This window comes from Heterodontus francisci, chromosome 10 (genome assembly GCF_036365525.1).
Source record: "Heterodontus francisci isolate sHetFra1 chromosome 10, sHetFra1.hap1, whole genome shotgun sequence".
Taxonomy (NCBI): Eukaryota; Metazoa; Chordata; class Chondrichthyes; order Heterodontiformes; family Heterodontidae; genus Heterodontus; species Heterodontus francisci.
This window is the reverse complement of record NC_090380.1, coordinates 36,420,512-36,444,841: the sequence shown is the minus strand read 5'-3', so window position 1 is coordinate 36,444,841 and position 24,330 is coordinate 36,420,512. Positions and strand designations below refer to the sequence as shown.

Here is a 24,330-nt window from a genome sequence, read left to right as displayed (position 1 = left end):
TGCCACTTATCAGCCCAAGCCTGGATATTGTGAAGGTCTTGCTGCATTTCTACATGGACTGCTTCAGTATCTGAGGAGTGGCAAATGGTGCTGAACATTGTGCAATCATCAGCGAACATCCCCACTTCTGACTTTATGATTGAAGGAAGGTCATTGATGAAGCAGCTGAAGGTGGTTGGGCCTTGGACACTACCCTGAGGAACTCCTGCAGTGATGTCCTGGAGCTGAGATGATTGACCTCCAACAACCACAACCATCTTCCTTTGCAATAGGTATGACTCCAACCAGCGGAGAGGTTTCCCCCGATTCCCATTGACTCCAGTTTTGCGAGGGCTCCTTGATGCCATACTCGGTCAAATGCTGCCTTGATGTCAAGGGCAGTCACTCTCACCTTATCTCTTGAGTTCAGCTCTTTTGTCCATGTTTGAACCAAGGATGTTATGAGCTCAAGAGCTGAGGGGCCCTGGTGGAACCCAAACTGAGTGTCACTGAGCAGGTTATTGCTAAGCAAGTGCCACTTGATGGCACTGTTGATGACACCTTCCATCACTTTACTGATGATTGAGAGTAGGCTGATGGGGCGGTAATTGGACAGGTTGGACTTGTCCTGCTTTTTGTGTACAGGACATACCTGGGCAATTTTCCACATTGCAGGGTAGATGCCGGTGTTGTAGCTATACTGGAACAGCTTGGCTAGGGGCGTGGCAAGTTCTGGAGCACAGGTCTTCAGTACTATTGCCGGAATATTGTCAGGGCCCGTAGTAGTATCCAGTGCCTTCAGTCGTTTCTTGATATCACGCGGAGTGAATCGAATTGGCTGAAGTCTGGCATCTGTGATGCTGGGGGCTTCAGGAGGAGGTCGAGATGGATCATCCACTCGGCACCTCTGGCTGAAGATTGTTGTAAATGCTTCAGCCTTATCTTTTGCACTGATGTGCTGGGGCTCCCCCATCATTGAGGATGGGGATATTTGTGGAGCCATCTCCTCCAGTTAATTGTTTAATTGTCCACCACCATTCACGGCTGGATGTGCTCTGTTGTGTTATGACCGAGGCTGGAGGAGTGCACTGTTAATTCAGTCCCACTTCTCCACAGGTCACAACATATTCTTTAAATTTTCTCACTTACTGACACAGTCAGTCAATCGGATACACTATTTCCCCCAGAATAGAACACACTAAGCAGGTTTCTCTACTGAACAACAAAATTAACAGTTTATTATAAAACAAGTCTTAACTAGTAATGAATTAAAACAATATCACAGATCAAATTTTTAAAAATCTAACAGTCCCCTTTTCTACCTTAACCAATTTTTAAAGTCTATTTTTACTTTAGTCCATTCACACTCACATAAACACATACATATACATATACACACATATATAGAGAGCTCTATTACAGACAATAAACTTACATGGGCAGATCACTTGCCCACCCCTGAAAAATAGCAGATGAGATACGCTGCACTAAACGGTCCAACCTCTGAGCACACGTAGACAGAATCTCTGGAATCTTCCAGAATTAGCTCTCTTTAGGCAGCATTGAATTTAGCAGGCCTTCTTGAAATACAGGAAACAAGACGAATTCACAGTGAACTTCACAGTGTCTTTTAGGGAATTGTGAGAAAGTGAGCTGGGTTGTAGTCTTCTGTTCTTCCTTGGAATTCTCTCCTTCTTCTGTCCTTTTTTGACACTTCAGCAGCACTTGACTTTTAAAAAACATTGAGCAAGAATGTGGTCTCTTCCTCCAGAAGGTAAAACACACACTGACTGACAACCAGAAAACTTGTCAGTTTTTCTGCCAACCCAGATGTTCCCTGTTACTACTGGGCTTGTTCAATCAAATGAGCACTTGTGACTTTTCTGCCCTTGTTGCCAGGGCTTCTGCTCAAAGCCTAACCCGGGCCATGTGACAAACAGCAACGCTGTTGCTAATCTGGCTCCTTCAGTCCTCTTGATTAAAAACTGATCCAACATTTATTTAGCTTAACTATAAATTCTTTTTTAAAAAATAATTTTTTACAAAACAGAGCCACTTTCATAACAATTGCATAATGCTGGTGTAGATTCACATGCCATGGGTTTTTTGTAATTTCCTGAGGTCAGAACAATCTCAAATTCAATACAGATGCATTACTACAATGGTCTAACCCATGGCTACTCAATGACTGGTGTTACAACCTAGGCGGCAGGAGTGCACTGTTTATTCTAGTCCCACTTCTCCACAGGTCACAACATATATTTTAATTTTCCCACTTACTAATACAGTCAGTCAGTCAATCATATACTCTATTTTCCCCCAGAATAAAACACACTAACCAGGTTTGTTTAATGAACAACAAAACAATCAGTTTATTATAGTACAAGTCTTAACTAGTAATGAAGTAAAGCATAAACACACATTTAAAATTTTGAAGTCCCTTCACACCTACACATACATACATCAGTTAACCGGAAAAATAAAAGGGATTTTTTAAATTCAGAGCTCTGTTACAGACAAAAATACTTGGGCTGATTACTTGCTCATTTTTGAAGAAAACAGATGAGATATGTTGATCCAAAACTGGCATACAATCTAGCCTCCAAGTACATGTAGACAGGTCACTGGGATCTTTTAGAACAGTTCCTTTCACGCGGCATTGGGAAGTAACTTAGACAGAAGACGAGATGAATTGACACAGTGGACTTCTCAGGGTCTTTGAGATACTGGAAAATGAGCTGGGTTGTGGTCTTCTCTCCTTCCTTCACTTCTGCAGCAGCAGGCTAAATTTATTAGCTGCTCACTCCAGAAGGTAAAATACACTGACCCTACAACCAAAAGCCTGTGAGTTTTTTGTGTTCTCAGGTGCACGCTGCTGCTCCCTGGGCTTGTCCAATCAAGGGGTGCGTGACTGACTTCTCTGCCCACATCTCCCCCCCTGTTACCAGGGTTTCTGTTCTGTTTTTAACTTGAGTCATGTGACAACCAGTATACATTGTTGCCAAACTAGTTCTTTCAATGCCCTCTTGATTACCCTCTTGGAAAAAAAAAACTGGTCCAACATTTATTCAGTTTGACTATGAATTCCTCAAAAAATATTTTAACAAAAAAAAATCACTTCCATAACACTGGATGTTCATTTACTGGAGATGTTAGCAAGCCTATGGTCCAGAGTCCAAGTGGGGTCTAGTCTAATGGCAGAAGTGGAAAAATGCCACTTTGTCTTGTATGCGATATGTCAGAAGTGCGATTTAACGTGGGAAGAATTCCCTATTCGGAAGCCAAGCAACAAGCAAGCTATTATAGTTAAAGCTAGATTTTACAGTGGGTGGACAAATGGTGCATTACCTACCATACTGATTGGACTAAATCAATAATTCTGTCAAGAAAGATTGACCATCATGCTATCCAGCTACTTCAACTCTATAATTGAAGCATACTGCTTTATCGCTGTCATACTGCCTGTTTGGTATTGAGCTGGCCATAAGGTAAAAACCTTCAGCACTGACAGCACATTGGAATATGGGAACTTGCTGTATCATCTAGTTAGATCATTGCTGATCTGTATCTTAACTCCATCTACCCGCCTTGGTTCCATAACCCTTAACACCCTCAGGTAACAAAAATCTATCATTCTCAGTTTTGACATTTTCAACTGACCGAACCTCAAGAGCTTTTTGCGGGAGAGAGTTCCAGATTTCCAAAGCTCTTTGTGTGAAGAGGTGCTGGCTTAGCTTGAATTTTAAGGTTGCATAACCTTGTTCTGGAACCCACCAGAAGGGCTTCTCTATATCTACTCAATCAACTCCATTAATCATCTTAAACACATCAATTAGATCACACCTTAATTTTCTATACCCAAGGGAATATAAGCCTCATCTATGTAAAAACAAAATACTACAGATGTTGGAAATCTGAAACAAAAGCAGAAAATGCTGGAAATACTCAGCAGGTCAGGCAGCATGGGAGGAGAGAAAAACAGAGTTAATGTTTCAGGTCGATGACTTTTGTTAGTATATACAAACTACCCTCATAATTTAACTCTTTTGGCCTAAATATCATTCTGCTGAATCTGCACTCCACCCCCTGTAAAATCAAAGCCTGGAACATAGGAGTGATGGAATGCAAAGTGTACTCACCCACTGGCACCAGGAACTATGGAGACCAATACTGTGAAGCAGACATGAGGATCAGTTTGCCTTATGTCACTATACTGTATTCATTCCATTTGGTTAAAAAAAAAAGTTTAAAAGAAATAAATAAAGAACATCGAGGTTCTCTGTGGAAAAGTATTTATCAGTGATGTTACTTACCTATAGGGTTACCTCTCCCTTTATCAGCAGCTCAACAAATATTTATAGCCACTTGCTTTTGCCATCTGCAAATAATTTGTTAACGAAAGATCGATCCAGCATCTGTCAAGTGGATGCCTCTGTTGAGAATTGTATATTAACTGGGTGTTTAATTGTATTCAGGTGGTGAGCATTAACTGGGGATTTATTTATACTCATATGTATACGAGCAGACTGAAAGTGTGATTGTTGGATTGGAGGTGCATGATTTGTAATGTGTATCTCTGTAAATAAAACTTCTAAATGTATAAAGACTAGGCACCCATTCTTGTCTTCTTAGCTTGGCTATCTGAGTTGTAACATCTGCTGTGACTTCACCAATTTCATTAGTATCCACTTTTGCTGTACAGACCCAGTACATACAGACTACAGGTCACTTTAGCAGGACAGAGATGTCCTTTTCATTCAAAGTCACCGAAGCAAGAGGAATTTCCTGTGCAGGTGAGTCCTAAGAATATTGTGCTCTCCTGCTGCTTTCCAAAGGACAAGAGTACATGTTAACTCCACTTCCTTGGGTCATGACTCCACTCCCCTTCAGGCCAACAATTAGGAAACACTCTGCTCGAGCCTAGGGGAAAGTGAAATGATGCAAATGAAAAGTAAGAATTTCAAGTTGAGTTGACTCTTTACTGTAACTGTCCCTGAAACCAAGCCTATTTGATGAACCCTCATCTGGTGAAATTTTGCAGTACAATCAAGCTTTCACTGTAAAAGTTTACACTTGATAGCTTACTTTCCTAATGCAGTAATATACATTATTTTATCAGCATTTAATACAAAACGCCATTTGAGATACAGATGCAACCAAATGATTCTGCTGCTTAAGATATATATGCATCCCATAAATCTGTATGTGTCTATATATATATATATATGCAGTCCTTTCACTAAGGATGGTCTGAATTTAGTGAGCCCGTTTGGAGTGGGAATGGAGGCATGGGGGGGATGGAAAATAGCATCGGATGCATCCGCCCGGAAATCTGACATTGTGATGTTGGTTCGGGATTTAGTCAGCATCAGGAAAGCACCAAGGCGGCAATTGCCGCCCATGCAGTAGTAGTTAGTTTTAATACAGTTGCATGTAATTGACAGTGATTCACCTGGGGGGCTTGGAATTAAGTGCACAATGGGCGGCCCTCACGTGCCTTCGGATCCCCAGCCGTAGAAAGCTAGCAGCACTGAGGCAAGGCCTCAATGCCACGATGGGAAGGCAGCCATGAACAGCACTGAATAGGGGAAGAGGGGGGAGTAGAGGCCATTGTCAGCCTACAGTCCTGTGTGCTCTGCATGGGTGGGCTCGGTCTCGGGTGGTCGGCAGGGTTGGCCATACTGCTGGGTGAAGAGGGTCAGGTGGCGATACTAGAGGGTGAGAGGGTTGGCTATCAGCAAGGGTAGGCACTGAGGGCCATCAGCGTGTAAGCTGAGAGGAATAGCAAAAGCAAAGATGCCAAGGCAACTTCGTCACTGCAAGGACTGCGCTCTTCAGGCCTACAGATCACCTGGCATGGGGTTCATACACCATGTCTTTGTGGACCCCCATGGTGTGATGCAACGCTTCCAATGGAGGGAGGACCAGGATGCAAGAGACAGTCTCATACTTACCTGCTTCCAGCCACCATGATGGTTTCTCAGAATGAAAGTAACAAAGACTTCTAAAACAATTCAGTGTCGCTTCTTTTCTGTTTGGTTTCCATGCCTAGCGCTCAGCTTAACCATGCGCTCTGGCACATCAGAAATGCTTACCAAAGGAGGGCTGTGCCTACACTGGCAGCCCAATGAAGGAGAAGAGTGAAGTCAGATCTCACAATAAATGCACGAAGGAATAAGCATTTTACACAATGAATGTTAACTTCAATAATGAAAAAACTTTACAGTGGAAAACAAATGGCAAATGTCAAACACCTGTGAACTCCCAAGTGTCTCTAGGCGGTTTTCTTATACATTTGCGTGTGCTTCTACATGGTGTAACCCCTACACTAGCAGCTGGGCTGGAGGCAGGCTGCAGGCCTGTTATGATTTCAGCGGGTTTCCTCCAGCTGCCTGAGGCCTGGAGGGCCCAGCTGCCTGAGGGTTTCCTGCACAGGTGCAGGACTTTCCTCGGCGCACAGCTACTGGAGCTGGGCTCACTGGTGGAGGGGCTGAGGAGCTGGTGTCCACACTTAGAGCGCCCTGAAAGGAGCCCCCAGCTGTGGAGGGCAACCTCTCCTCCTCCCTTTCAAAGCTCGCTTGAACCTCCCTGCTGACCGGAGAAGGACAAGGAGCTGGAGAAATCTCCAGGTGCCTTGTCCTTCTCTTGCCTTGCTACTCCTGCGTCGAGCTCATTGCCAATGTGATGTGCAGGTCTGCGTACATCTGTGGGATCTGGCTCTCCAAACTCTTGATGGAGGAAGCCATGTGCTCACATACCTGAGATGTGGCAGCACTCATGGCATGTATGGACTCCTTCATCATCCGCTCATGGCTGTGCATGATCTCTGGCATCTCCGCCAGATGTTGCCTTACCTCTCCCTGCAACTCCAGCATGCCCTGTGCTGTCGACATCAAAGGCTCGCCATGGGCCTGGATGCCCACAGTCCTCCGACTGTCAGTGGCCTCGGCTGTGACAGCCTCAGCCAGCTGTTCGGGTACATTTTTGGCGCCCTCACCACCTTGTGACCCTGATTCTAAAGCTGAATGTGATCCCACCGAGATGAAAGTGTCTGCGCTGGTGGAAGATGCAGGAGAGTCATGGGGCAGTGCTTCCTCTGCCTGCTCCTCGGAGGTTGACTGCTGTCCCCCCTCTGGTTAAGTCTCCCGCGAACACTGACCTGCATGAGAGAATACAAACATGTGAGTTAGGCATTTCAGATCTGGTCATGATATCCATGCATGATGTGGATCTCCAGAAGTGTGTTGGATGTCGATGGAAGACAATCCTCCCTTTCTTGCGTGGAGACTCCAGTCGCACCATCCGCTATTCAGTGGCCACCGAGGTCACCGCTAACGTCAGTGCCTCATTTTCAGCTGCTGAACGAGGCCAGATGTCTGCAATTCCTCTGCTAGTATGTGAGGTCTCCCTGTTGTTATGGGCCTTCTTGTCTTGAAAGTGGAAAGGGGGGCATAGTCATACTCCAAAGGAAGAGCTACAGGACTGTTGTGCTAATGGCAAGCCCTCGTTCCCTGATGGGGTTTCCTATATGGCTCATCCTCACATCAGCTCTCGGGAGTTAATGGGGGTGAGCTGTGAAACAGGTGGCCTGTGGCTGAGATGCAGCTATGCATCTTGCAGGATGTGGTGATGTCTATCCGCCTTTGCCAGTGCCTTTGCAGTACCTCCCTCCCCATGTCACGCTGCTTCTCACGTAGCCAAATGCAATCCCCAAAAAGGAGAGAGGTATGGAGTACTCACCTCGGCAGACCGAAGGAGGTTGTCGTTGATTCTCTTCCTGCACTGGACACATGTTCGGGGGTGACTCCACGGCTGCTCACCTCCTCAGCAATCTCCGTCCCGACTTGCTTGGTCAGGCCAGAGGACCTCTACTTGCCATCGCTGGGGAAGAGATCCTCCCGCCTTTCCCTTGCAGCCTGGAGGTGGATCTCAAGGGAGGCATCACTAAACCATGGGACCACCCGGTGTCTTGCCTGAGCCATCCTGCAGTTTCCTTGTTGTGGGGTTGAGAAGTCCAGGAGTCACTTCAGCACCAGTTTCAGCAGTAAACAGCAAATGACTCAGAGGTAGCAATGAAAGCTGGGCTGGCAGGGTTTTAAATATGGCATCATGAACTGCTCCAGAGTCAGCTGACACTGCATTCGGCACCTCGAATCCTGTCCCCCATTGTGTATTTGGCCAGGCCCTGTGCCTCCAATATGATAATTGCCACCTGCTGTGGGATTGCAGTGGACCAGCCGCACACATGATGTACAGCGACAGCGACCACCAGCGGAAGCCGCAACGGGAATACTAAATACTGGATTTTGTGTGGCCCCCTGAGGCCGGGTTGGGGGGTGGGGGGGGCGGTGCGGTGGTGTGTTGGTGGGGGCACAGAATACTGCGATGGGTGGCGGGGATGGCGGGGCAGAGGGCTCACCCCCTCTCCGTCGCCGAGTGATCTTCCTGGTGTGGTAGGCCAACAATGACCACCTCGCCCAGAGGCCAATTGAGGCCCATAAGCAACCGATTAACAGCCAAATTGAGGGCCTCTTCCCTCCACCGCTGGGATCTTATTAGTGGTAGGGAGTGCCTCCGTTGCATGGGGAGGATGCCTTGCGACACGAGGTGCCCTCCCTGCGGGCTTGAGGGGGGGGTGGTGGTGGTCCCTTCTTCATGGTCAATTTCAGGCCCATGGAGGATGCCCACCCAGAACAACTATACCACCCAGGACCCCCCGACACCATGGACTGCATGACCACATCCCCATCTCCCTCCTCGCCGGGCTCTTCCGCACGACCCAGGCAACCCTGCCTCACCTACCTCTGGTCCAGGGATCCACTGTTGGGCCTAGGTCTGAGCCCTCTGTAGTTCCGGGAATGGCCACCGCGCGCTATGGCGCTGCTGATACTGTGAGGTGCTGGCTCTCAGATTGGCCAACAGTTTTTGGAAGCAGGATCCCCATCTTTAAAGGGACTTGGATCCTGGCTCCTGAAACTTTGACTTAAAAAGACTGGAGGATCGCTTCAAGGGGGAATACAAAAAGGCAGAGATGGGATTTCCCCTGCCTTTTCAGCCCGGTGTTGGGAGCCCCGCCTCCAGCACAAATTCCAGCCCAATGTGTGCCGTTCTGATCTAGATTCTTCAAATAAATTCATTTCTCCTCAATTTGCATCATTCGTTTTGCTAAATTCCTGCAATTAATAGCTTTGAACACTAGAAAAGTGGGAATTTATAATTCCATGGTTAATCTTCACTTTGTAATTAGTTATAATCCTATTATATCGGCAATGCTTATCTGCTGTGTAGCACTGATTGAGGAGCATTCAGTTAAACTGGCTGTTTGCACTGCTGTGGGAATAGTGAGAGTGCCACATATTTGCAACAAAACACATGCATGGAGTGCAATTTAGTAGCATCCTAATCTTCTATGTCATTTGGAATGAATCATTTTAAGATGCCACCTATTTTGGTGTATTGCATTCTTAAAATGTATATTTATTCACTATTGCTTTCGTGAATCTCAGCACTTACAAAAAAGCAAAATTGCCTCATTTATATGACAGCCGTGGAACTAATTCTAGACCTGGTATCAGCAGCAGTACTGTAAAGGGGTCATGAAAAGCTTGGCTGTACACAGTTGCAGGTTTGAGTTTTACATGTTTTATAAACAATAATTATATATAAACAGGGGTAACGTCAGTTCAATGTGAAGCCTGTCGTTGCAGCCCTCAGTTTTTCTTTTGATATTTTTGCTTGTCCTCTTTGCAATTTCACATGACTGCAGTTCTGTCTCTCATTTTCTCAGTTTTGATTTGAATCATAGTTCTCTTAGTTCAAGTAGTTGTTGGAATTGTGGAGTTGGCAGGGAAAGAATGTTGCAGGATTATATTTCTGCAATTCTATGTGCGTTTTATTAGCAGTTGGTCATATCTCAGGGATTTCGGAGTAGATTTCTTTCCCTCCTGCAAATCACAGGCCTGCATGAAAATAGCTTCTGATATTTTTATGTGTTCTTCTAAACTATCTGCAAGGCTGGCAGATAGGGACTTTTATCATTTAAATCATGTACATGAATTTATTGTGAAATGCATATATTATGTGAGATTCCACACGTACCTTGTAAGAACATCAGTCCTCTTGAGATCACAATGTTTTGGCTGTTGAAGGGTTCTCTCAGAGAACATCTCTCAATGTTTATGTATATTGAAGCTCAAAATAAAAAGTCTTTCATATCCAGCAAACTCATCAAAATAGTGAATGTTTTCTGAGCTTTAGTGAAGCAGCGGCCAGGATTTTATGGGCCCTCTCCCCCACCCCACCCCCCGAGGTGGAATCGGAGGTGAGTGGGGCGGGCAGAGGGGTGGGGGGGAACGAAGTATCGTGACAGGTAGCGGGGGGAAAGGGGGTGGAGGGCGCATTGCCTCCCCGTCATCCAGCGATCTTCCCAGGGGTGGGATCGGTTGCAACGGCCTTCCCGCCCAGAAGCCAATTGAGGCCCTTAAGTGGTCTATTAACGGTCACCGCTGAGATCTTATCAGCAGCAGGGACACCTTGTAAAATGAGGTGCCCTCCGTGTGGGCTTGGGGCTCCCCTCCTCTGTGGGCAATTTGTGGCCCACAGAGGACCCCACCTGGGGAAAAGCTTTACCCCCCCTCCCGCAGACTGAACAACCACCACCCCCCATCGTCCCTTGTCGGGGCCTCCCAGACTGGCCCCGAGACCCCGCCTCACCTACCTCTGTTCCGGGGTTCCACCACTGTTCCTGGTGACGCTGCCAATACTGCTAAGCTGCCAGCTCTCTGATTGGCTGGCAGCTCTTGGAAGCAGTATGCCCATCCCTATAAAGTCTTTAAAGGGACGGTGATCCCGCCTCCTAAAATTCTGAATCAAAAAGACCAGAGGATCCCTCCAATCACTCCGTTGGTGGGGGCACCGAAAATGGCAGAGGCAGGATTCCCCCTGCTTTTTCGGCCTGGCACTGGGAGCCCCACATCCAATACAGAATTCAGCTCAGTGTGTTTGAGCATTGTCCTTGTAACTGTGTAATCTAAGTTCTAATTTAGTCCAAACTGACAGGATGTAAGTTTGTTCTCTTGATAGAGGGAAGCGTTGCAACTAAATGGCACTCATTTCAATTACAGTACTTCCTTTGGAGGACCTCTGCCTTCAGAAGTAGCACTGCAAAATATATTATACTGGGTCTGTTCGTCCAGATGAAGGGAACACCACTTTCCAAGTTGGTTTCATTCACTGCTTAATGGGGTCAAAGCATCTATGGTGGCAAGTGTTGTTGTGGCTGCAACTGGACTGAGTTTACACTTCTTACATTATTCTAATTCTCTCCTGGCCGATCTCCCATTCTCCACCCTCCATAAGCTTCAACTCAACCAAATCTCTGCTGTACCTATCCTATCCTGTAACGCATCCAACTCACCCATCACCCCTGTCCTCATCTATCTATAGTGGTTCCCGGTCTCCCAATGGCTCCCACTTAAAATCCTGGTCCTTGGGTTTTAACACCTTCCTATCTCAGTAATCTTCCCCAGCCCTACAACTCTCCCAGAACCTCATGTTGCTCTGATTCTGGTCTCTTGTTCATCTCCATCTACTCACCATCGTCCATTTGCCTTCAGCCATTTAGGCCCCATACCTCCCTCTCAAATGTCTCTGCCTCCCTCTCTCCTTTTATAACCCTCCTTAAAATGCACTTCTTTGACCAAGCTAATATCTCCTTCTTTGGCTTGTAGTTCACTTTTGTCTTATTGTACCTCCATGAAGTAAGATATTCTTCTACATTACATGCAAATTTTTGTTGTTCTCATACTCATGTGTACAGGTTTATTGGAGATAATATTGGAGAATATCCAGACCTAGAATGAAAGTTGAAAATGAGCCTTTAGGTTAACGACAAAAGCATTCATTGTAAGAAAAGCAGAATACAATATGGTGTTATATTCAGACAGTTTCTCATTGTATCTATCATACAATTAAAGGGTAAAGCTGTAAATAAATGTGAAATAGGGCTAGAGTATGTGTGGGAGCCACAGCAGTTGCTTGTATAACTCATGGCTTGAGTGACTTAGCGAATCGGCATGTGTCTATATTGGAGATCTACCTCTTTGGGGGATAGATGATTCATTTTAGTAACTCATACAAGAACAGGACTCTGGCACTGTGCTCTCGCTTCAGGACTATTTTAAGTAGAAACTATAATATGGGTAGGCTATCCAGAGCTACGGGATTGACCTCATTTATAGTGCAGGGCAGATGCCACAAAACTGGCAGCAACCGACAATACAATTTTTTTAAACTTGCAATCAAAGCCACTGATTTGTGGTTTCAATGGTAACATTGGCAAAAAGGATCCCCAAAACACTGGCTGAATTCAGAGAAAATCTTGTAATCTCATTTTGATAAAAATGTGCTTTGACTTATATAATCATCGTAAGCCATGTACATTGTACAACCAATTATAAATTGACAGGAGCAGGGAATGCAATCTCCAAACGTCACAAGAATCCTTGAATCCCACGGAACAGTAATAGAATTTGACTTCTGCAGTCATCCTGCTCATGATTTATGGCTTTGACTTCCGCCTGGCAGACCTCACGCAGTGATAAGGTAGGGTCTTATTGACCAGAAATAAGTACTCTTGGGGGTCACTGAAGATCTGGTGAAAATCAATCTCTCCTGATTCATGAAAGTTGATTGTGTCAGAGCTCTCTCCAAGCTAACCACTTGTAATCAGAGAATAAAGGAACTGCAAATTAATTTCAGGCTGTCACCTAGTTAGTGATCACAGGATTATATTCAGTATTGTTATGACTGCTCACTGGAATGCTTCACTTGTTCCTCTTCCTTATAAGTAATAAGCAGTAAACTGGAAATTGAAAATCTGCAAGTGCTCACGTGTGAGTAGCTGTATTAGTACAGCCAATCATGGAAAGAGAAAGGAACTTACTTGAAGTACCATTTGTGAGATCAGGATATCCTTCAGTGCTTTACAGCAAATGAAGTACTTTAGAGGTGTAGTCACTATTATAATGTAGGAAACATGGCAGCCAATTTTCACATAGCAAGGTCCCACATACAGCAATGAATGACCAGATCATCCCCTTTAAATGATTGGCTGGGGGATAAAAGTTGTCCAGGACACCGGGCTAACTTCCCCCATTCTTCTTTGAATTGTATCATGGGATATATTATCTCATCTCAAAGATGACATCTTTGACAGTGCAGCATTCTTCAGTATCATCTTAGATCATAGGTTCAAGTCTCTGATGGGGGACGCAAACCCAAAACTTTCTGACATGAAGGCAAGAGTGCTACCACTTGTGATTATCTTACATAACCATCTTAGGCAATTCTCCAACACCCTTGGCTCCTAGTCCTGTGAAATCCAGCTTATTTATGTTGTGGGATTGGTTCCCTCATTGATCCAATTCGATAGGGTACATATTAACGGATTATTGTTACCAGATAGTGACTTAATAAGGTGTTCCAAAACATGGGGAAAGGTTGGTTTTAGGAGTAAACATTTATCATCATAACTTCAAAGATATATGTATTCCTAAAGTCAATGTCTGAGCATTTCTAAAAGCCATACATGTGCCTTTCTAGGCAGCAAGATTACAAAGATGCATTGTTCCCTCCCATTTGTGCAGTGAGGATTACACTCCTCCAATCACACTGCCATAGATGATACGCTGCCCCCATTTGCTGTTAAACCCTCATCCACGCTTTTGTCAACCACAGACACAGCTACTTCAATGCTCTCCTGGCTGGCCTCCCATCCACCCTCCATAAACCTGAACTCATCTAAAACTCTGTTGATCATATCCTACATATCCGCACCAAGCCCCTCACCCATCACCCTTGTTTTTGTGACGTATCTTGGCTCCCTGTCCATCAAAGCCTTTAAAATTCTCATCCTCATGTTCAAATACTTCCATGGCTTCACCCCTCCTTGTATTTATAACCTTCTCCAGCTCTACAACCTTTCAATAACTCTGTGTTCCTCCAACTCTGGCCTGTTACACATCCCACACTCCCTTTGCCCACCATTGGTGGCCAGAGCTTCAGCTGTAGTGACTATAAACTCAGGAAAACCACTCCTAAACGTATGTATCTTTAAGACCCTCCTTAAAGCATTTAATTAGCAGCACCCCTCCCCCCTCCACCCCCGCCCTGCCAACCCCCTCCCCCCCTCCACCCACCAACCCCAATAAGGCGGGCTCTAGCCCTGGCAAATTTGGAGTTAAAGACAGGCGGGAATATAATGGAGCAACGGGTGGCCTATAAAGAGAAATGGTTCGGGTACAGTTTAGATACATTCACACAAAGGGCAAAGGGAGGGCAACCAAAGCCAGAGCTCCCTGGTTGACAAAGGGGTTGGAGAGTAGGATGAAGCAGAAAATGGGGGCATATGGCAGATGTCAGCTAGATGACACAAGGGAGAATCAAGCTGAATATAAAAGGTACAAAGGAAGTACAAAGAAGTGAAAAAGGAAGTAAGAGAAACAAAGAGACAGTACGAGAATAAATTGGCAATAAACACAAAAGGGAATCCAAAGTTCTTCTATAGGCATATTAACAGTAAAAGGATTGTCAGAGGAACAATGAGACCAAAATGGAGAACCACTGGTGGAGGCAGAAGGCACGGCTGAGTTATTAAATGAGACTTTGCATCAATGTTTACCAAGAAAGAGAACTTTGCCAAAGCTATGATAAACTAGGAATTTGCTGGGATACTGCTGAGATAAAACATATGAACATACAAACATATGAACTAGAAGCAGGAGTAGGCTATTAGGCCCCTTGAGCCTGCTTCGGCATTCTATAAGATCATGGCTGATCTGTTTGTGGATACAACTCCACTTTCCTGCCTACCCCCGATACCCCTTGAAACCGTCTACTTCTGCCTTAAAAGCATTCAATGACCCTGCCTCCACTGCTCTCCGGGGAAGCAAGTTCCACAGACTCATGGCCCTCTGAGAGAAAAAATTTCTTCTCATCTCTGTCTTAAATGGGAGGCTCCTTATTTTTAATCTGTGCCCCCTAGTTTTAGTCTCTCCACAAGGGAAAACATCCTTTCAACATCCACCCTATCAATTCCCCTCAGGATCTTATATGTTTCAATAAGATCACCTCTCTTTCTTCTAAACTCTAATGAATACAGACCCAACCTGTCCGACCTTTCCTCTTAAGATAACCCTCTCATCCCAGGAATCAGTCGAGTGAACCTTTTCTGAACTGCTTCTAATGCAATTATATTCTTTCTTAAGTAAGGAGACCAAAACTGTACATAATACTCTAGATGTGGTCTCAGCAATTCCCTGTACAACTGTAGCAAAACATCTCTACTTTTGTATTCCATTCCCCTTGCAATAAATGACAAAATTGCATGTGCCTTCATAATAATTTGCTGTACCTGCATATTAAATTTTGTGTTACATGTACTAGGACAACAGATCCCTCTGCATCTGAGAGTTCTGCAATCTCTATTTAAATAATATGTTGTTTTTCTATTTTTTTTTTATTTAGAGATACAGCACTGAAATAGGCCCTTCGACCCACCGAGTCTGTGCCGACCAACAACCATCCATTTATACTAACCCTGCACTAATCCCATATTCCCTACCACCTACCTACACTAGGGGCAATTTACAATGGCTAATTTACCTATCAACCCGCAAGTCTTTGGCTGTGGGAGGAAACCGGAGCACCCGGCGAAAACCCACACGGTCACAGGGAGAACTTGCAAACTCCTCACAGGCAGTACCCAGAATTGAACCCGGGTCCTTGGAGCTGTGAGGCTGCGGTGCTAACCACTGCGCCACCCCTATTTTCTCAGCCAAAGTGGACAAGTTCACACTTTCCCACATTATACTCCATTTGCCAAATCTTTGCCCACTCACTTAAACTATCTATATCCTTTTGCAGATTCCTTATGTCCTCTTCACAACTTACTGTCTCACCTACCCTTGTGTCATCAGCAAATTTAGCAACCAAGCATTCTGTGCCTTCATCTAAGTCATTGATATAGATTGTAAATAGTTGAGGCCTCAGCACTGATCCCTGTGGCACTCCACTAGTTACAGCTTGCCAACCTGAAAATGACCCATTTATGCTTACTCTCTGTTTCCTGTTAGGTAACCAATCTCTATCCATGCTAATATGTTACCCATTATACCATGGGTTCTTATTTTGGAAAGTAACCTTTGATGTGGCACCTTGTCAAATGCCTTCTAGAAATCCAAGTACAGTACATCCACAGGTTTCCCTTTATCCATGTTGCTTGATACTTCCTCAAAGAACTCTAATGAATAAAAATAGATAAAGAAGACGTACTCAAAAGGCTGGCAGTACTTAAAGTAAATAAGCCACCCAGTTGGGATGGGGTGCACCCTCGGTTGCTGAGGGAAGTAAGGGTAGAAATTGTAGAGATGCTGGCCACAATCTTCCAATCTTCCTTAGATACAGGGGTGATGTCAAAGGACTGGAGGATTGCAAATGTTACACCCTGGATAAATCTGGCAATTACAAGCCAGTCATTTTAACATCAGTAGTGGGAAGCTTTAAGAAAAAATAATCTGGGAGAAAATAAACAGCAACTTGGATAAGTGTGGGCTAATAAAGGAGAGCCAGCATGCACTTGTTAAGGGGAAATCATGTTTGACTAACTTGATTGAGCTTTTTGATGAGGTAATTGAGAGGATAGATTAGGGCAGTGCAGTTGATGTGTATATGAACTTTCAAAAGGCATTTGATTATGTGTCACATATTAGACTTGTTAGCAAAATTGAAGCCCATGGGATAAAAGGGGCAATCGCAGTATGGACACAAAATTGGCTAAGGATAGAAAACAGAGTTGTGGTGAATGGCTATTTTGTGGACTGGAGGGAGGTAAACATTGGCGTTGTTTACTGTTGTTTTTGATATACATTAATGACTTGGAATTGGGGGCTGATGACACAAAACTTGGAAGTGAGGAAAATAGTCATAGACTTCAAGAGAAAATAAATAGACTGGTGGAATGTGCAGACACGTAGCAGATGAAATTCACTACTGAAAAATGCTAGGAAATGCAGTTTGATTAGAAGAATGAGAGACCATACATACTAAATGGTACACTTTTTAAGCATGTGCAAGAACAGAGAAGGTATATTTATACACAAATCTTTGAAGGTGACAGGACAGGTTAACAAAGCTGTTAATAAAGCATATGGGATTCTGGGCTTTATAAATAGAGGCAGTGTACGAAAGCCGCGAAGTTATGCTAAGCCTATATAAAACATTAGTTTGCCCTCAGCTCGAGTATTGTGTCCAATTCTGAGCACCACTACACTTCAGGAAGGACATGAAGGCTTTAGAGAGGGTACAGAAGAGATTTATTGAATGGTTCCAGGGATGAGAGAATACAGTTATGTGGATAGACTACAGAAGCTGGGGTTGTTCTCCTTAAAGCAGATAAGGCTGATTTAATAGAGATGTTTAAAATCATGAAGGGTTCAAATAGAGTAAATAAAGAGAAAACATTTCAAATGGGTGAAGTGTTGATAATGAGGGGGAACAGATTTATAAAGTGATTGGCAAAAAAAACTAGAGGTGAAACGAAGAAAAACATTTTTACACAACAAATGGTTAAGATTTGGAATGTGCTGCCTGACAGGGTGGTGGATATAGATTCAATAGTAGCCTTCAAAAGGGATTTGGATAAATACTTGAAGGAGAATAAAATTACAGGAATATGGAGCAAGATTGGGGAAGTGGAAGTAACTGGATTGCTCTTTGAAATAGCCAGCACAGACTGGATGGGCTGAATGGTCTCCTGCTGTGCTGTTCTATTCTATGATTCTGCAATGTCTTTTTTGCCTGTGTGTCAATGTTTCATCTGATTAATCTCCCTAAGTTTTACTACATTATAAATGTCTAAATGCTAGTTGTTATGATACCATACAGTTTGCCTTAGCAAACACAGTTTTGGTTTAGCCTTGCGGCAAACTAGGGGAAATTTTCTGATGGGTGACCTTTCTGCAGATGGTGCTTGTAGGTATCATAATGTCCTGCACCCTGCGATCACTACCAAAAGAGCCAGCTGAAAAGGTGGTTGAACTTTTGCTGTCCAGTACATTTTTTTTCTGCGAAAAGGACATATATATATTTTGAAAGCCAGAGCATTATCCCTTGAATGCATTGAACAGGTCCAGACTTCAGCTGTGTGAATCAATAAGGCATTGTTATATTTGCTCCACTGCTTCTAACATACTCTGAATGGTGTGAACAAATCAATGGTAGCAAAATTACTTGTTTGAAATTGTAGTCTCCAGATGGCAAGAATTTCTCCATCTACAACACCTGCTGTTATTAAGCTGAGGATTCAAATTGGAATTTAGCGTATAATTCTCAGCAGATCGTTTACAGTATATTTCCTACCCTCCGTGCATTGTAAGGATTTTATGAGTTCTTTATTAGCGTACAAACCAGTTTACCATTCTATTGCATATACCAAGTATATTCTCTCTGGATAAAAAACATTTACTGGTTCATTATGAGACTTGAATAGTCGCTTGGTATGCAAAATGTCGACGCACAGAAGCTTACTGGTACGAGCTTTATTTGGATATGACTGCTTACTCAGTTAATTGGAATACCCTGCTATGTAGATGATGCAAGGGTTGAAATATTAAAGGAGATTAGTAGTATTATACTTGGGCAGTCATTTCAGTGCAGTTTGATATCATAGTGAAAACAAAAACTTAATTACTGGCAATAAATATGTTCATCCCTAAATGCAATAACTTTCACTAGATGTTTCTTTGGCATTTGAAATTTTGATTTATTTTAATGTAAATAATACTGATTATTTTTAATTGGTTTGAATTCTATCTAATTTACATTCATTTCATAACTGGGCCCGCAACAACCTCAAGATTGTTGATCCCAGCTCAAATTGAGTTAGAGTCTTGACATTAATTCAGACTGGCTGTTTCTTTGATTTTTTTTTAAGCCAGTTGACTCATTTTTAATTTAATGGCCATTTTAAAAAAACACAATTAGCCTGAGTGTCAAGGAATTAATGTGGCTTTTGAGGACCTACCTTGTCCATCCCATTTCTTATTACTAAGCTTATATGTCAGACCATGGTGGCAAAAAAGAATAAATGTAGAAATGAAAGAAGGACAAACAGTGTTTGTTAATGTACAGTTGAAACTGAATCATGAATTCATTACCAAATGCTGTAAAAGTTGCTGAATTCCTTATATATTCTGATAGTTTCCTGATTTCTCAGGCGAGTTGTCATCAGGAAATGATTGTTTCCCATACAGAAAATCCTCATGTAAGCAACCAAACTGCTTTGCTTAAATGGTGGACTGGGATTAAATCAATCCTTTGGATTCTGGTATTTTTCAAGTGTGAAACAATGAATTCAAAGAAATTCTCTTTCTCCCAAAATTGCTAATGAATGTTGTGGTAAGCTTCCATGGAAACAACCCTTCATCACCTCACTCAAAATACATTTATTCAAACTGGCTGTTTCTTTGCTTTGGCCTAAAATGCTCTTTGGGTCACAGTGATTTACTTGAACTTCTTTCAATTTAGTATACTGTATTTACTGCTCACAATGCAGTCTCTTGAACACTGGGGAGACCAAATGGAGCTTGGGTGATCACTTTGCTGAGCACCTCGGTTCAATCTGAAAATTTAACCCTGAGCTTCCAGTCATTTGCCACTTTAATTCTTCATCCCACTTCCACTCTGACCTCTCTGTCCTCGGCCTCCTACACTGTTCAGGTAAGCTCAATGGAAGCTCGAGGATGAGCACCTCTTCTTTCAATTAGGAAATTCACAACCTTCCAGACTCAACATTGAGTTTTCTGTTTATATTTCAAACTTTCAGCATCCACAGTATTTTGCCTTTCTAAACTTTTTATAGAATTCAGCAACTTCTGCTCTCTATCTCACAGTAATATTGAGACCAATTGCACCACTTGTCATGATGCCCCAGCTAAGATCTGTAAATCAGTACAGGCCTGGTGTTGAACCTGGGCCCAACTTATTCTATGCAGCGCAGTAGCAAACCAAGTGGTACATTTATCCAATAATCCATCAGATTCTAAGAAAAATGTTCAGTTTGTTCAGAACCTTAAAGAAAAGATTACGGGAGATGATCATGTTAGATGCTGTCTTCAGTACTGGGATCAGGTTGCAGCGTTCTAAACTATTAAACAATTACTCATGCCCCAATCTCCAGTAAGAAGACAAATCCTTTAACAGAGGGGAAATAGCTTTAAGATCTAAAAATTTTGATCCAGGATGCAACTTGAAGCTTCAGTTTCTCAAAGTAACTTCAAGCATGAGATTAAATACTCTCAGCAATAAAAGGGAAAAATACAATTCGATGATTTGCCTAGATGACTTCTTCAGGGCACAAGTAATGTGAATATATCTAAATCAAGCTGTCACCTTGTCAGATTTGGTTGCTCTATTTTATTGTCCCTTCTCTCTCACAGGATGAAGAACTGGTTCGGGAGAGTCGTTTTAACTTCAGTGGATATGGGATGGGTCATTGCCTTCAAGTCAAGGATGGCACAGCTGTCAAAACTGTAGCTCCAAATCCTCCACCCCCACAGCCCAAGGATGCAGAGGCCATCAGAAAGAAATTCGTCGACAGAGCAAAAAGGATTGACATGATATCCCGTGCTGCCTTCCCTCTAGCATTCCTCATTTTTAACATCTTTTACTGGATTACATACAAAATTATACGACACGAAGCTGTCCATCAGCAGTAGGCAACGTCCCACCAGAAGGCCTCTCTTTGCTTGGACTGCCCGTGACCAAGTTATGCTAAGTTGTCTTTGTTGTTTGCTGACTGTTTCTCACTAAGTGACTAACCCAGATTGAAAGAAAGCTGAATGTTTGCATTCTGTTGGGCCAGCAATAGAATGCAATGATATGAGAACACGAAACAAGGCCATAATGTACTGCATTGTCTGTTGGGACATGTTCTTCCAGTGTCTAACCTTGACTGATATTTTTCCCCTGTAAACCTATCCATGCCCGTTATGGCAGACTGAGGTAAATTAGCCCAGTGTACCATGTTAAAGGGCAGGGCTTTGTTTGTTGGGGGTGCGTGGGGAGGGAAGAGGAAGAAAGCATCTAGGAGAAGAAAGCAAGTCTACAGTTGTTTCATATTTTTAAGGAATGGTAGTTTTTACGGACATGCAACAGAAACAAGATCACACTTTTTTTTTCAAAGATTGGTATGTTTACAATGGTTCCAATACAATGAATCAAGAGTGGACCAAAATTTTACAAGAAATCACTGCCTTTATATTAAAACAGTGTCCAACTGAGCTACATTCCATGACCATGTAGGTGTTAGCAGGTCACCAGTCATTTTGTGCTTGGAAAAATTCTTTCTACATATATATATATATATATATATGAAAAAATCATATACTTTGATATTCTAGTAGAGCATTTTAATATTTTTCACACTTCAGGAAAAAGACATTAAGCGTTAAACTGAGGTATTAAAATGATGTTCCATGTTGTGTGATTTATTTAATGGCATATAATCAGATTGCTTACACTTTTTAATTTTTTTGTTTGAATTTTTTAGGAAGTCGTACACTAGCTTTAAAAGGTTATGTTGCTTTGTTTCATATGTATCTCAAGGTGCCAAACTGTAAATACCTTGTTGTGTAACTTGCACCACTGTATAATTAATAAGATTGTTGTTTCCTTAATGGTGTAGCTCAGTTTAGCCTTGTATAGGCCAAAATGCTCTAGCTTTTTATGTTAGTAATAAGTGAAACCAATAGTTTAGATAGGTTATTGTGTCAATGAATATTAAACACATAATTTATTCCTTATTTAATCTGCTTCAGATAGAAAATGTTTATTGTCCTTCGATTTTATTGCAATTAGAAAGGCAATTAACCCCTTCGTTGCTGGTTTGAGGTCATTTTTAATGAAGGAAGACTATGGGCTAGATTTTAAAAGCTTTGCTGGGTGCGGGGTAGGTGCCAGCGCGATTTAAAGGATCGCGTTCTCGGAGGTCAGCACTGGGAGCTGCCACCTCCGGAATGCAATGCCATTTTTAATGGGGCGCCAGGAGGGAGGGAACAGCAAGTCCGCATCCTCCAATTAAGAGCCTGTTGAGGACATTGTGGAGCTGATTGACTGGCTTGTTAGAGGTAATTTGGGATTTTTCAAGGTAGGGAACAGGGAGAACTCCATGGACAGTATTTTACAAGGTCCCGACATCGGGCTCTGTGGCAGCGGCGGGGGGGTGGTGCCAGACAATCATTCTGGTAGTGGCCTGCCACACAGCCCGACGCCAGGAGGGCCAGGCCTGATCTTCCCAGCTGTGGCAAGGCTCCGTGGCGGCACCCCCTGCCGCTGGGCGACGGGACCCTGCTTACCATATGTAAATTAATGAAATGAATAGATTTAGATAAACTTAAGCTGCAATCTTACAGTCGGGCCGTGATCTTCTGAGTGGCAGCTGGCACACTCGCGCCTTCACTTTCCCATCTGGGGGTAACAGACACCACCGTGGGGGTGGGGAAGGGGGAACTTAAGATTTTTAGTGTGTGGTGGGTGGGGTGGAAACGATGTCAAATTTACATCATTAGTGTAGGGGATGGTGAGAAGGGGTGACCTGTGCACCTTGTTCAGCTTGCGGGGGTGGGAAATGGTCATGTTTGAAAGGTAAGTGTTTTGCAGGGGGAAAGGGCAGATACTTAATTTTATTGTTATTGGGGGTGGGAGAGGGGTAATAGGATTTCCATTTGAACAGTGTGGTTCCCTTTACAAATTATCGGGCAGGTCTGGCTGCCCTTTAAAAATGGCACCACGCCTGCGCACAGGCAGCTAACGCCAATGCCGGCGGCAGAGACCCAGTCTGCTCCACGTGATTGGGAGAGAGGGGTAGGTGCAGGCCGACCCGGGTATTTAAATGAGCCACCGAGCAGGAGATTGTGGTGGCATGGCGGGGCCGCCATCTTTTTCACTGGTCATAGCGGCAGGCGCTTAAATTCCAGCCCCATGTGTGGAACACGGCAGGGTGCAAGACGTGAACACTGGGTTGGGGGGTGGGGGAGAGTGCATGTGGGCTATGAGAAGGTCTAATTAAAATAATGCTGAGGCTCAAAATAAATCTTAGCTTCTTCAAAAGTGCCACAGAGTAGCCATGAGCAGCTATGAGACTTACTTTTCTCAGTGGTGAGTGGCAGGAATCCAGAGAAAAATATGTACCTGCTGACATTACTTAGGCATGAACAAACCCCAGCTGAGGGAGTTTGGATGGGAATGGGCTACCCTGACTTTGGACAGAGCAGCCAATATAAGCTTCAGCAGATTCAACCTCCCAGGGGAGATGGTGGCATAGTGGTAATGTCACTGAACTAGTGATCCACAGGCCTAGGCTAATGACCTGGGGACATGGGTTCAAATCCCACCATGGCAGCTGGTGGAATTTAAATTCAATTAATGGACAAAAATCTGGGATTGAAAGCTAGTCTCAGTAATGGTGCCATGAAACTATCATTGACTGGTGTAAAAACCCATCCGGTTCACTAATGTCCTTTAGGGAAGGAAATATGCTGTCCTTACCTGGTCTGGCCTACACGTGACTCCAGACCCACAGCAATGTGGTTGACTCTTAAGTGCCCTATGAAATGGCCTAGCAAGCCACTCAGTTGGTGAGGGCAGTTAGGAATGGGCAACAAATGCCTTTACCAGCAACATCCATATCCCATGAAAGAACAGCAGGCCAGAGAAGCACAGTAGGGAGCTGCAAGGGAAAGAAGGTGCTACCTAAGACACTGGGTCCACCACCGAAGAGTCAGTCACCTGCAAATGATGGAGTGCCTGCGCCATCACAGGCTGCGCCGACACAGGCAGATGGCCTTGGATTTGTGTGCTGTGATCCACAATGACCTGAGGATCCCATGACAGTCCCATAGCTGTAGCCATCAAGGTCTCAGTTGCCCTCAATTTCTATGCAACTGGGTTGTTCCAGTAATCATCTGCAGATCTCGGTGGCATTTCACAGACAGCAGCTCATCACGCCATCAGGCAGGTCACTGATGCCATATTCAGGGCAGTGGGGCACTACATCCCACTTTGACACAGATGGGCCTGCGCAGGCACATACAGCATTGGGTTTTGCCTCCAAGGCTGTATTCCCTCAGGTGCAGGGCATCATCGACTGTGGCCATCAAGGTACCCAATGACCAGCCAGTGAGATCCATCAACAGGAATGACTTCCATTCCCTCAATGTTCAACAGTTCTGTGATCACAACAAAAGCTTCCTCCATGTGTGCTCGCTTTCCTGTCAGCTGCTAGGACTCCTTCAT

The 24,330-nt window shown here is 43.8% G+C and overlaps 1 protein-coding gene across 4 annotated transcripts in view; it reads left to right on the top strand.

Annotated features, from left to right (window-relative positions):
- Positions 1–20,753, top strand: part of glra2 (glycine receptor, alpha 2) — a 215,694-nt gene extending 194,941 nt beyond the window's left edge. For all 4 annotated transcript variants that reach the window (XM_068039864.1, XM_068039861.1, XM_068039865.1 and 1 more), the window contains exon 9: positions 20,475–20,753. In XM_068039864.1, coding sequence (XP_067895965.1) covers positions 20,475–20,753 — 279 coding nt within the window. The remainder of the gene's footprint in view (positions 1–20,474) is intronic.
- The last annotated feature ends 3,577 nt before the right edge of the window (positions 20,754–24,330 follow it).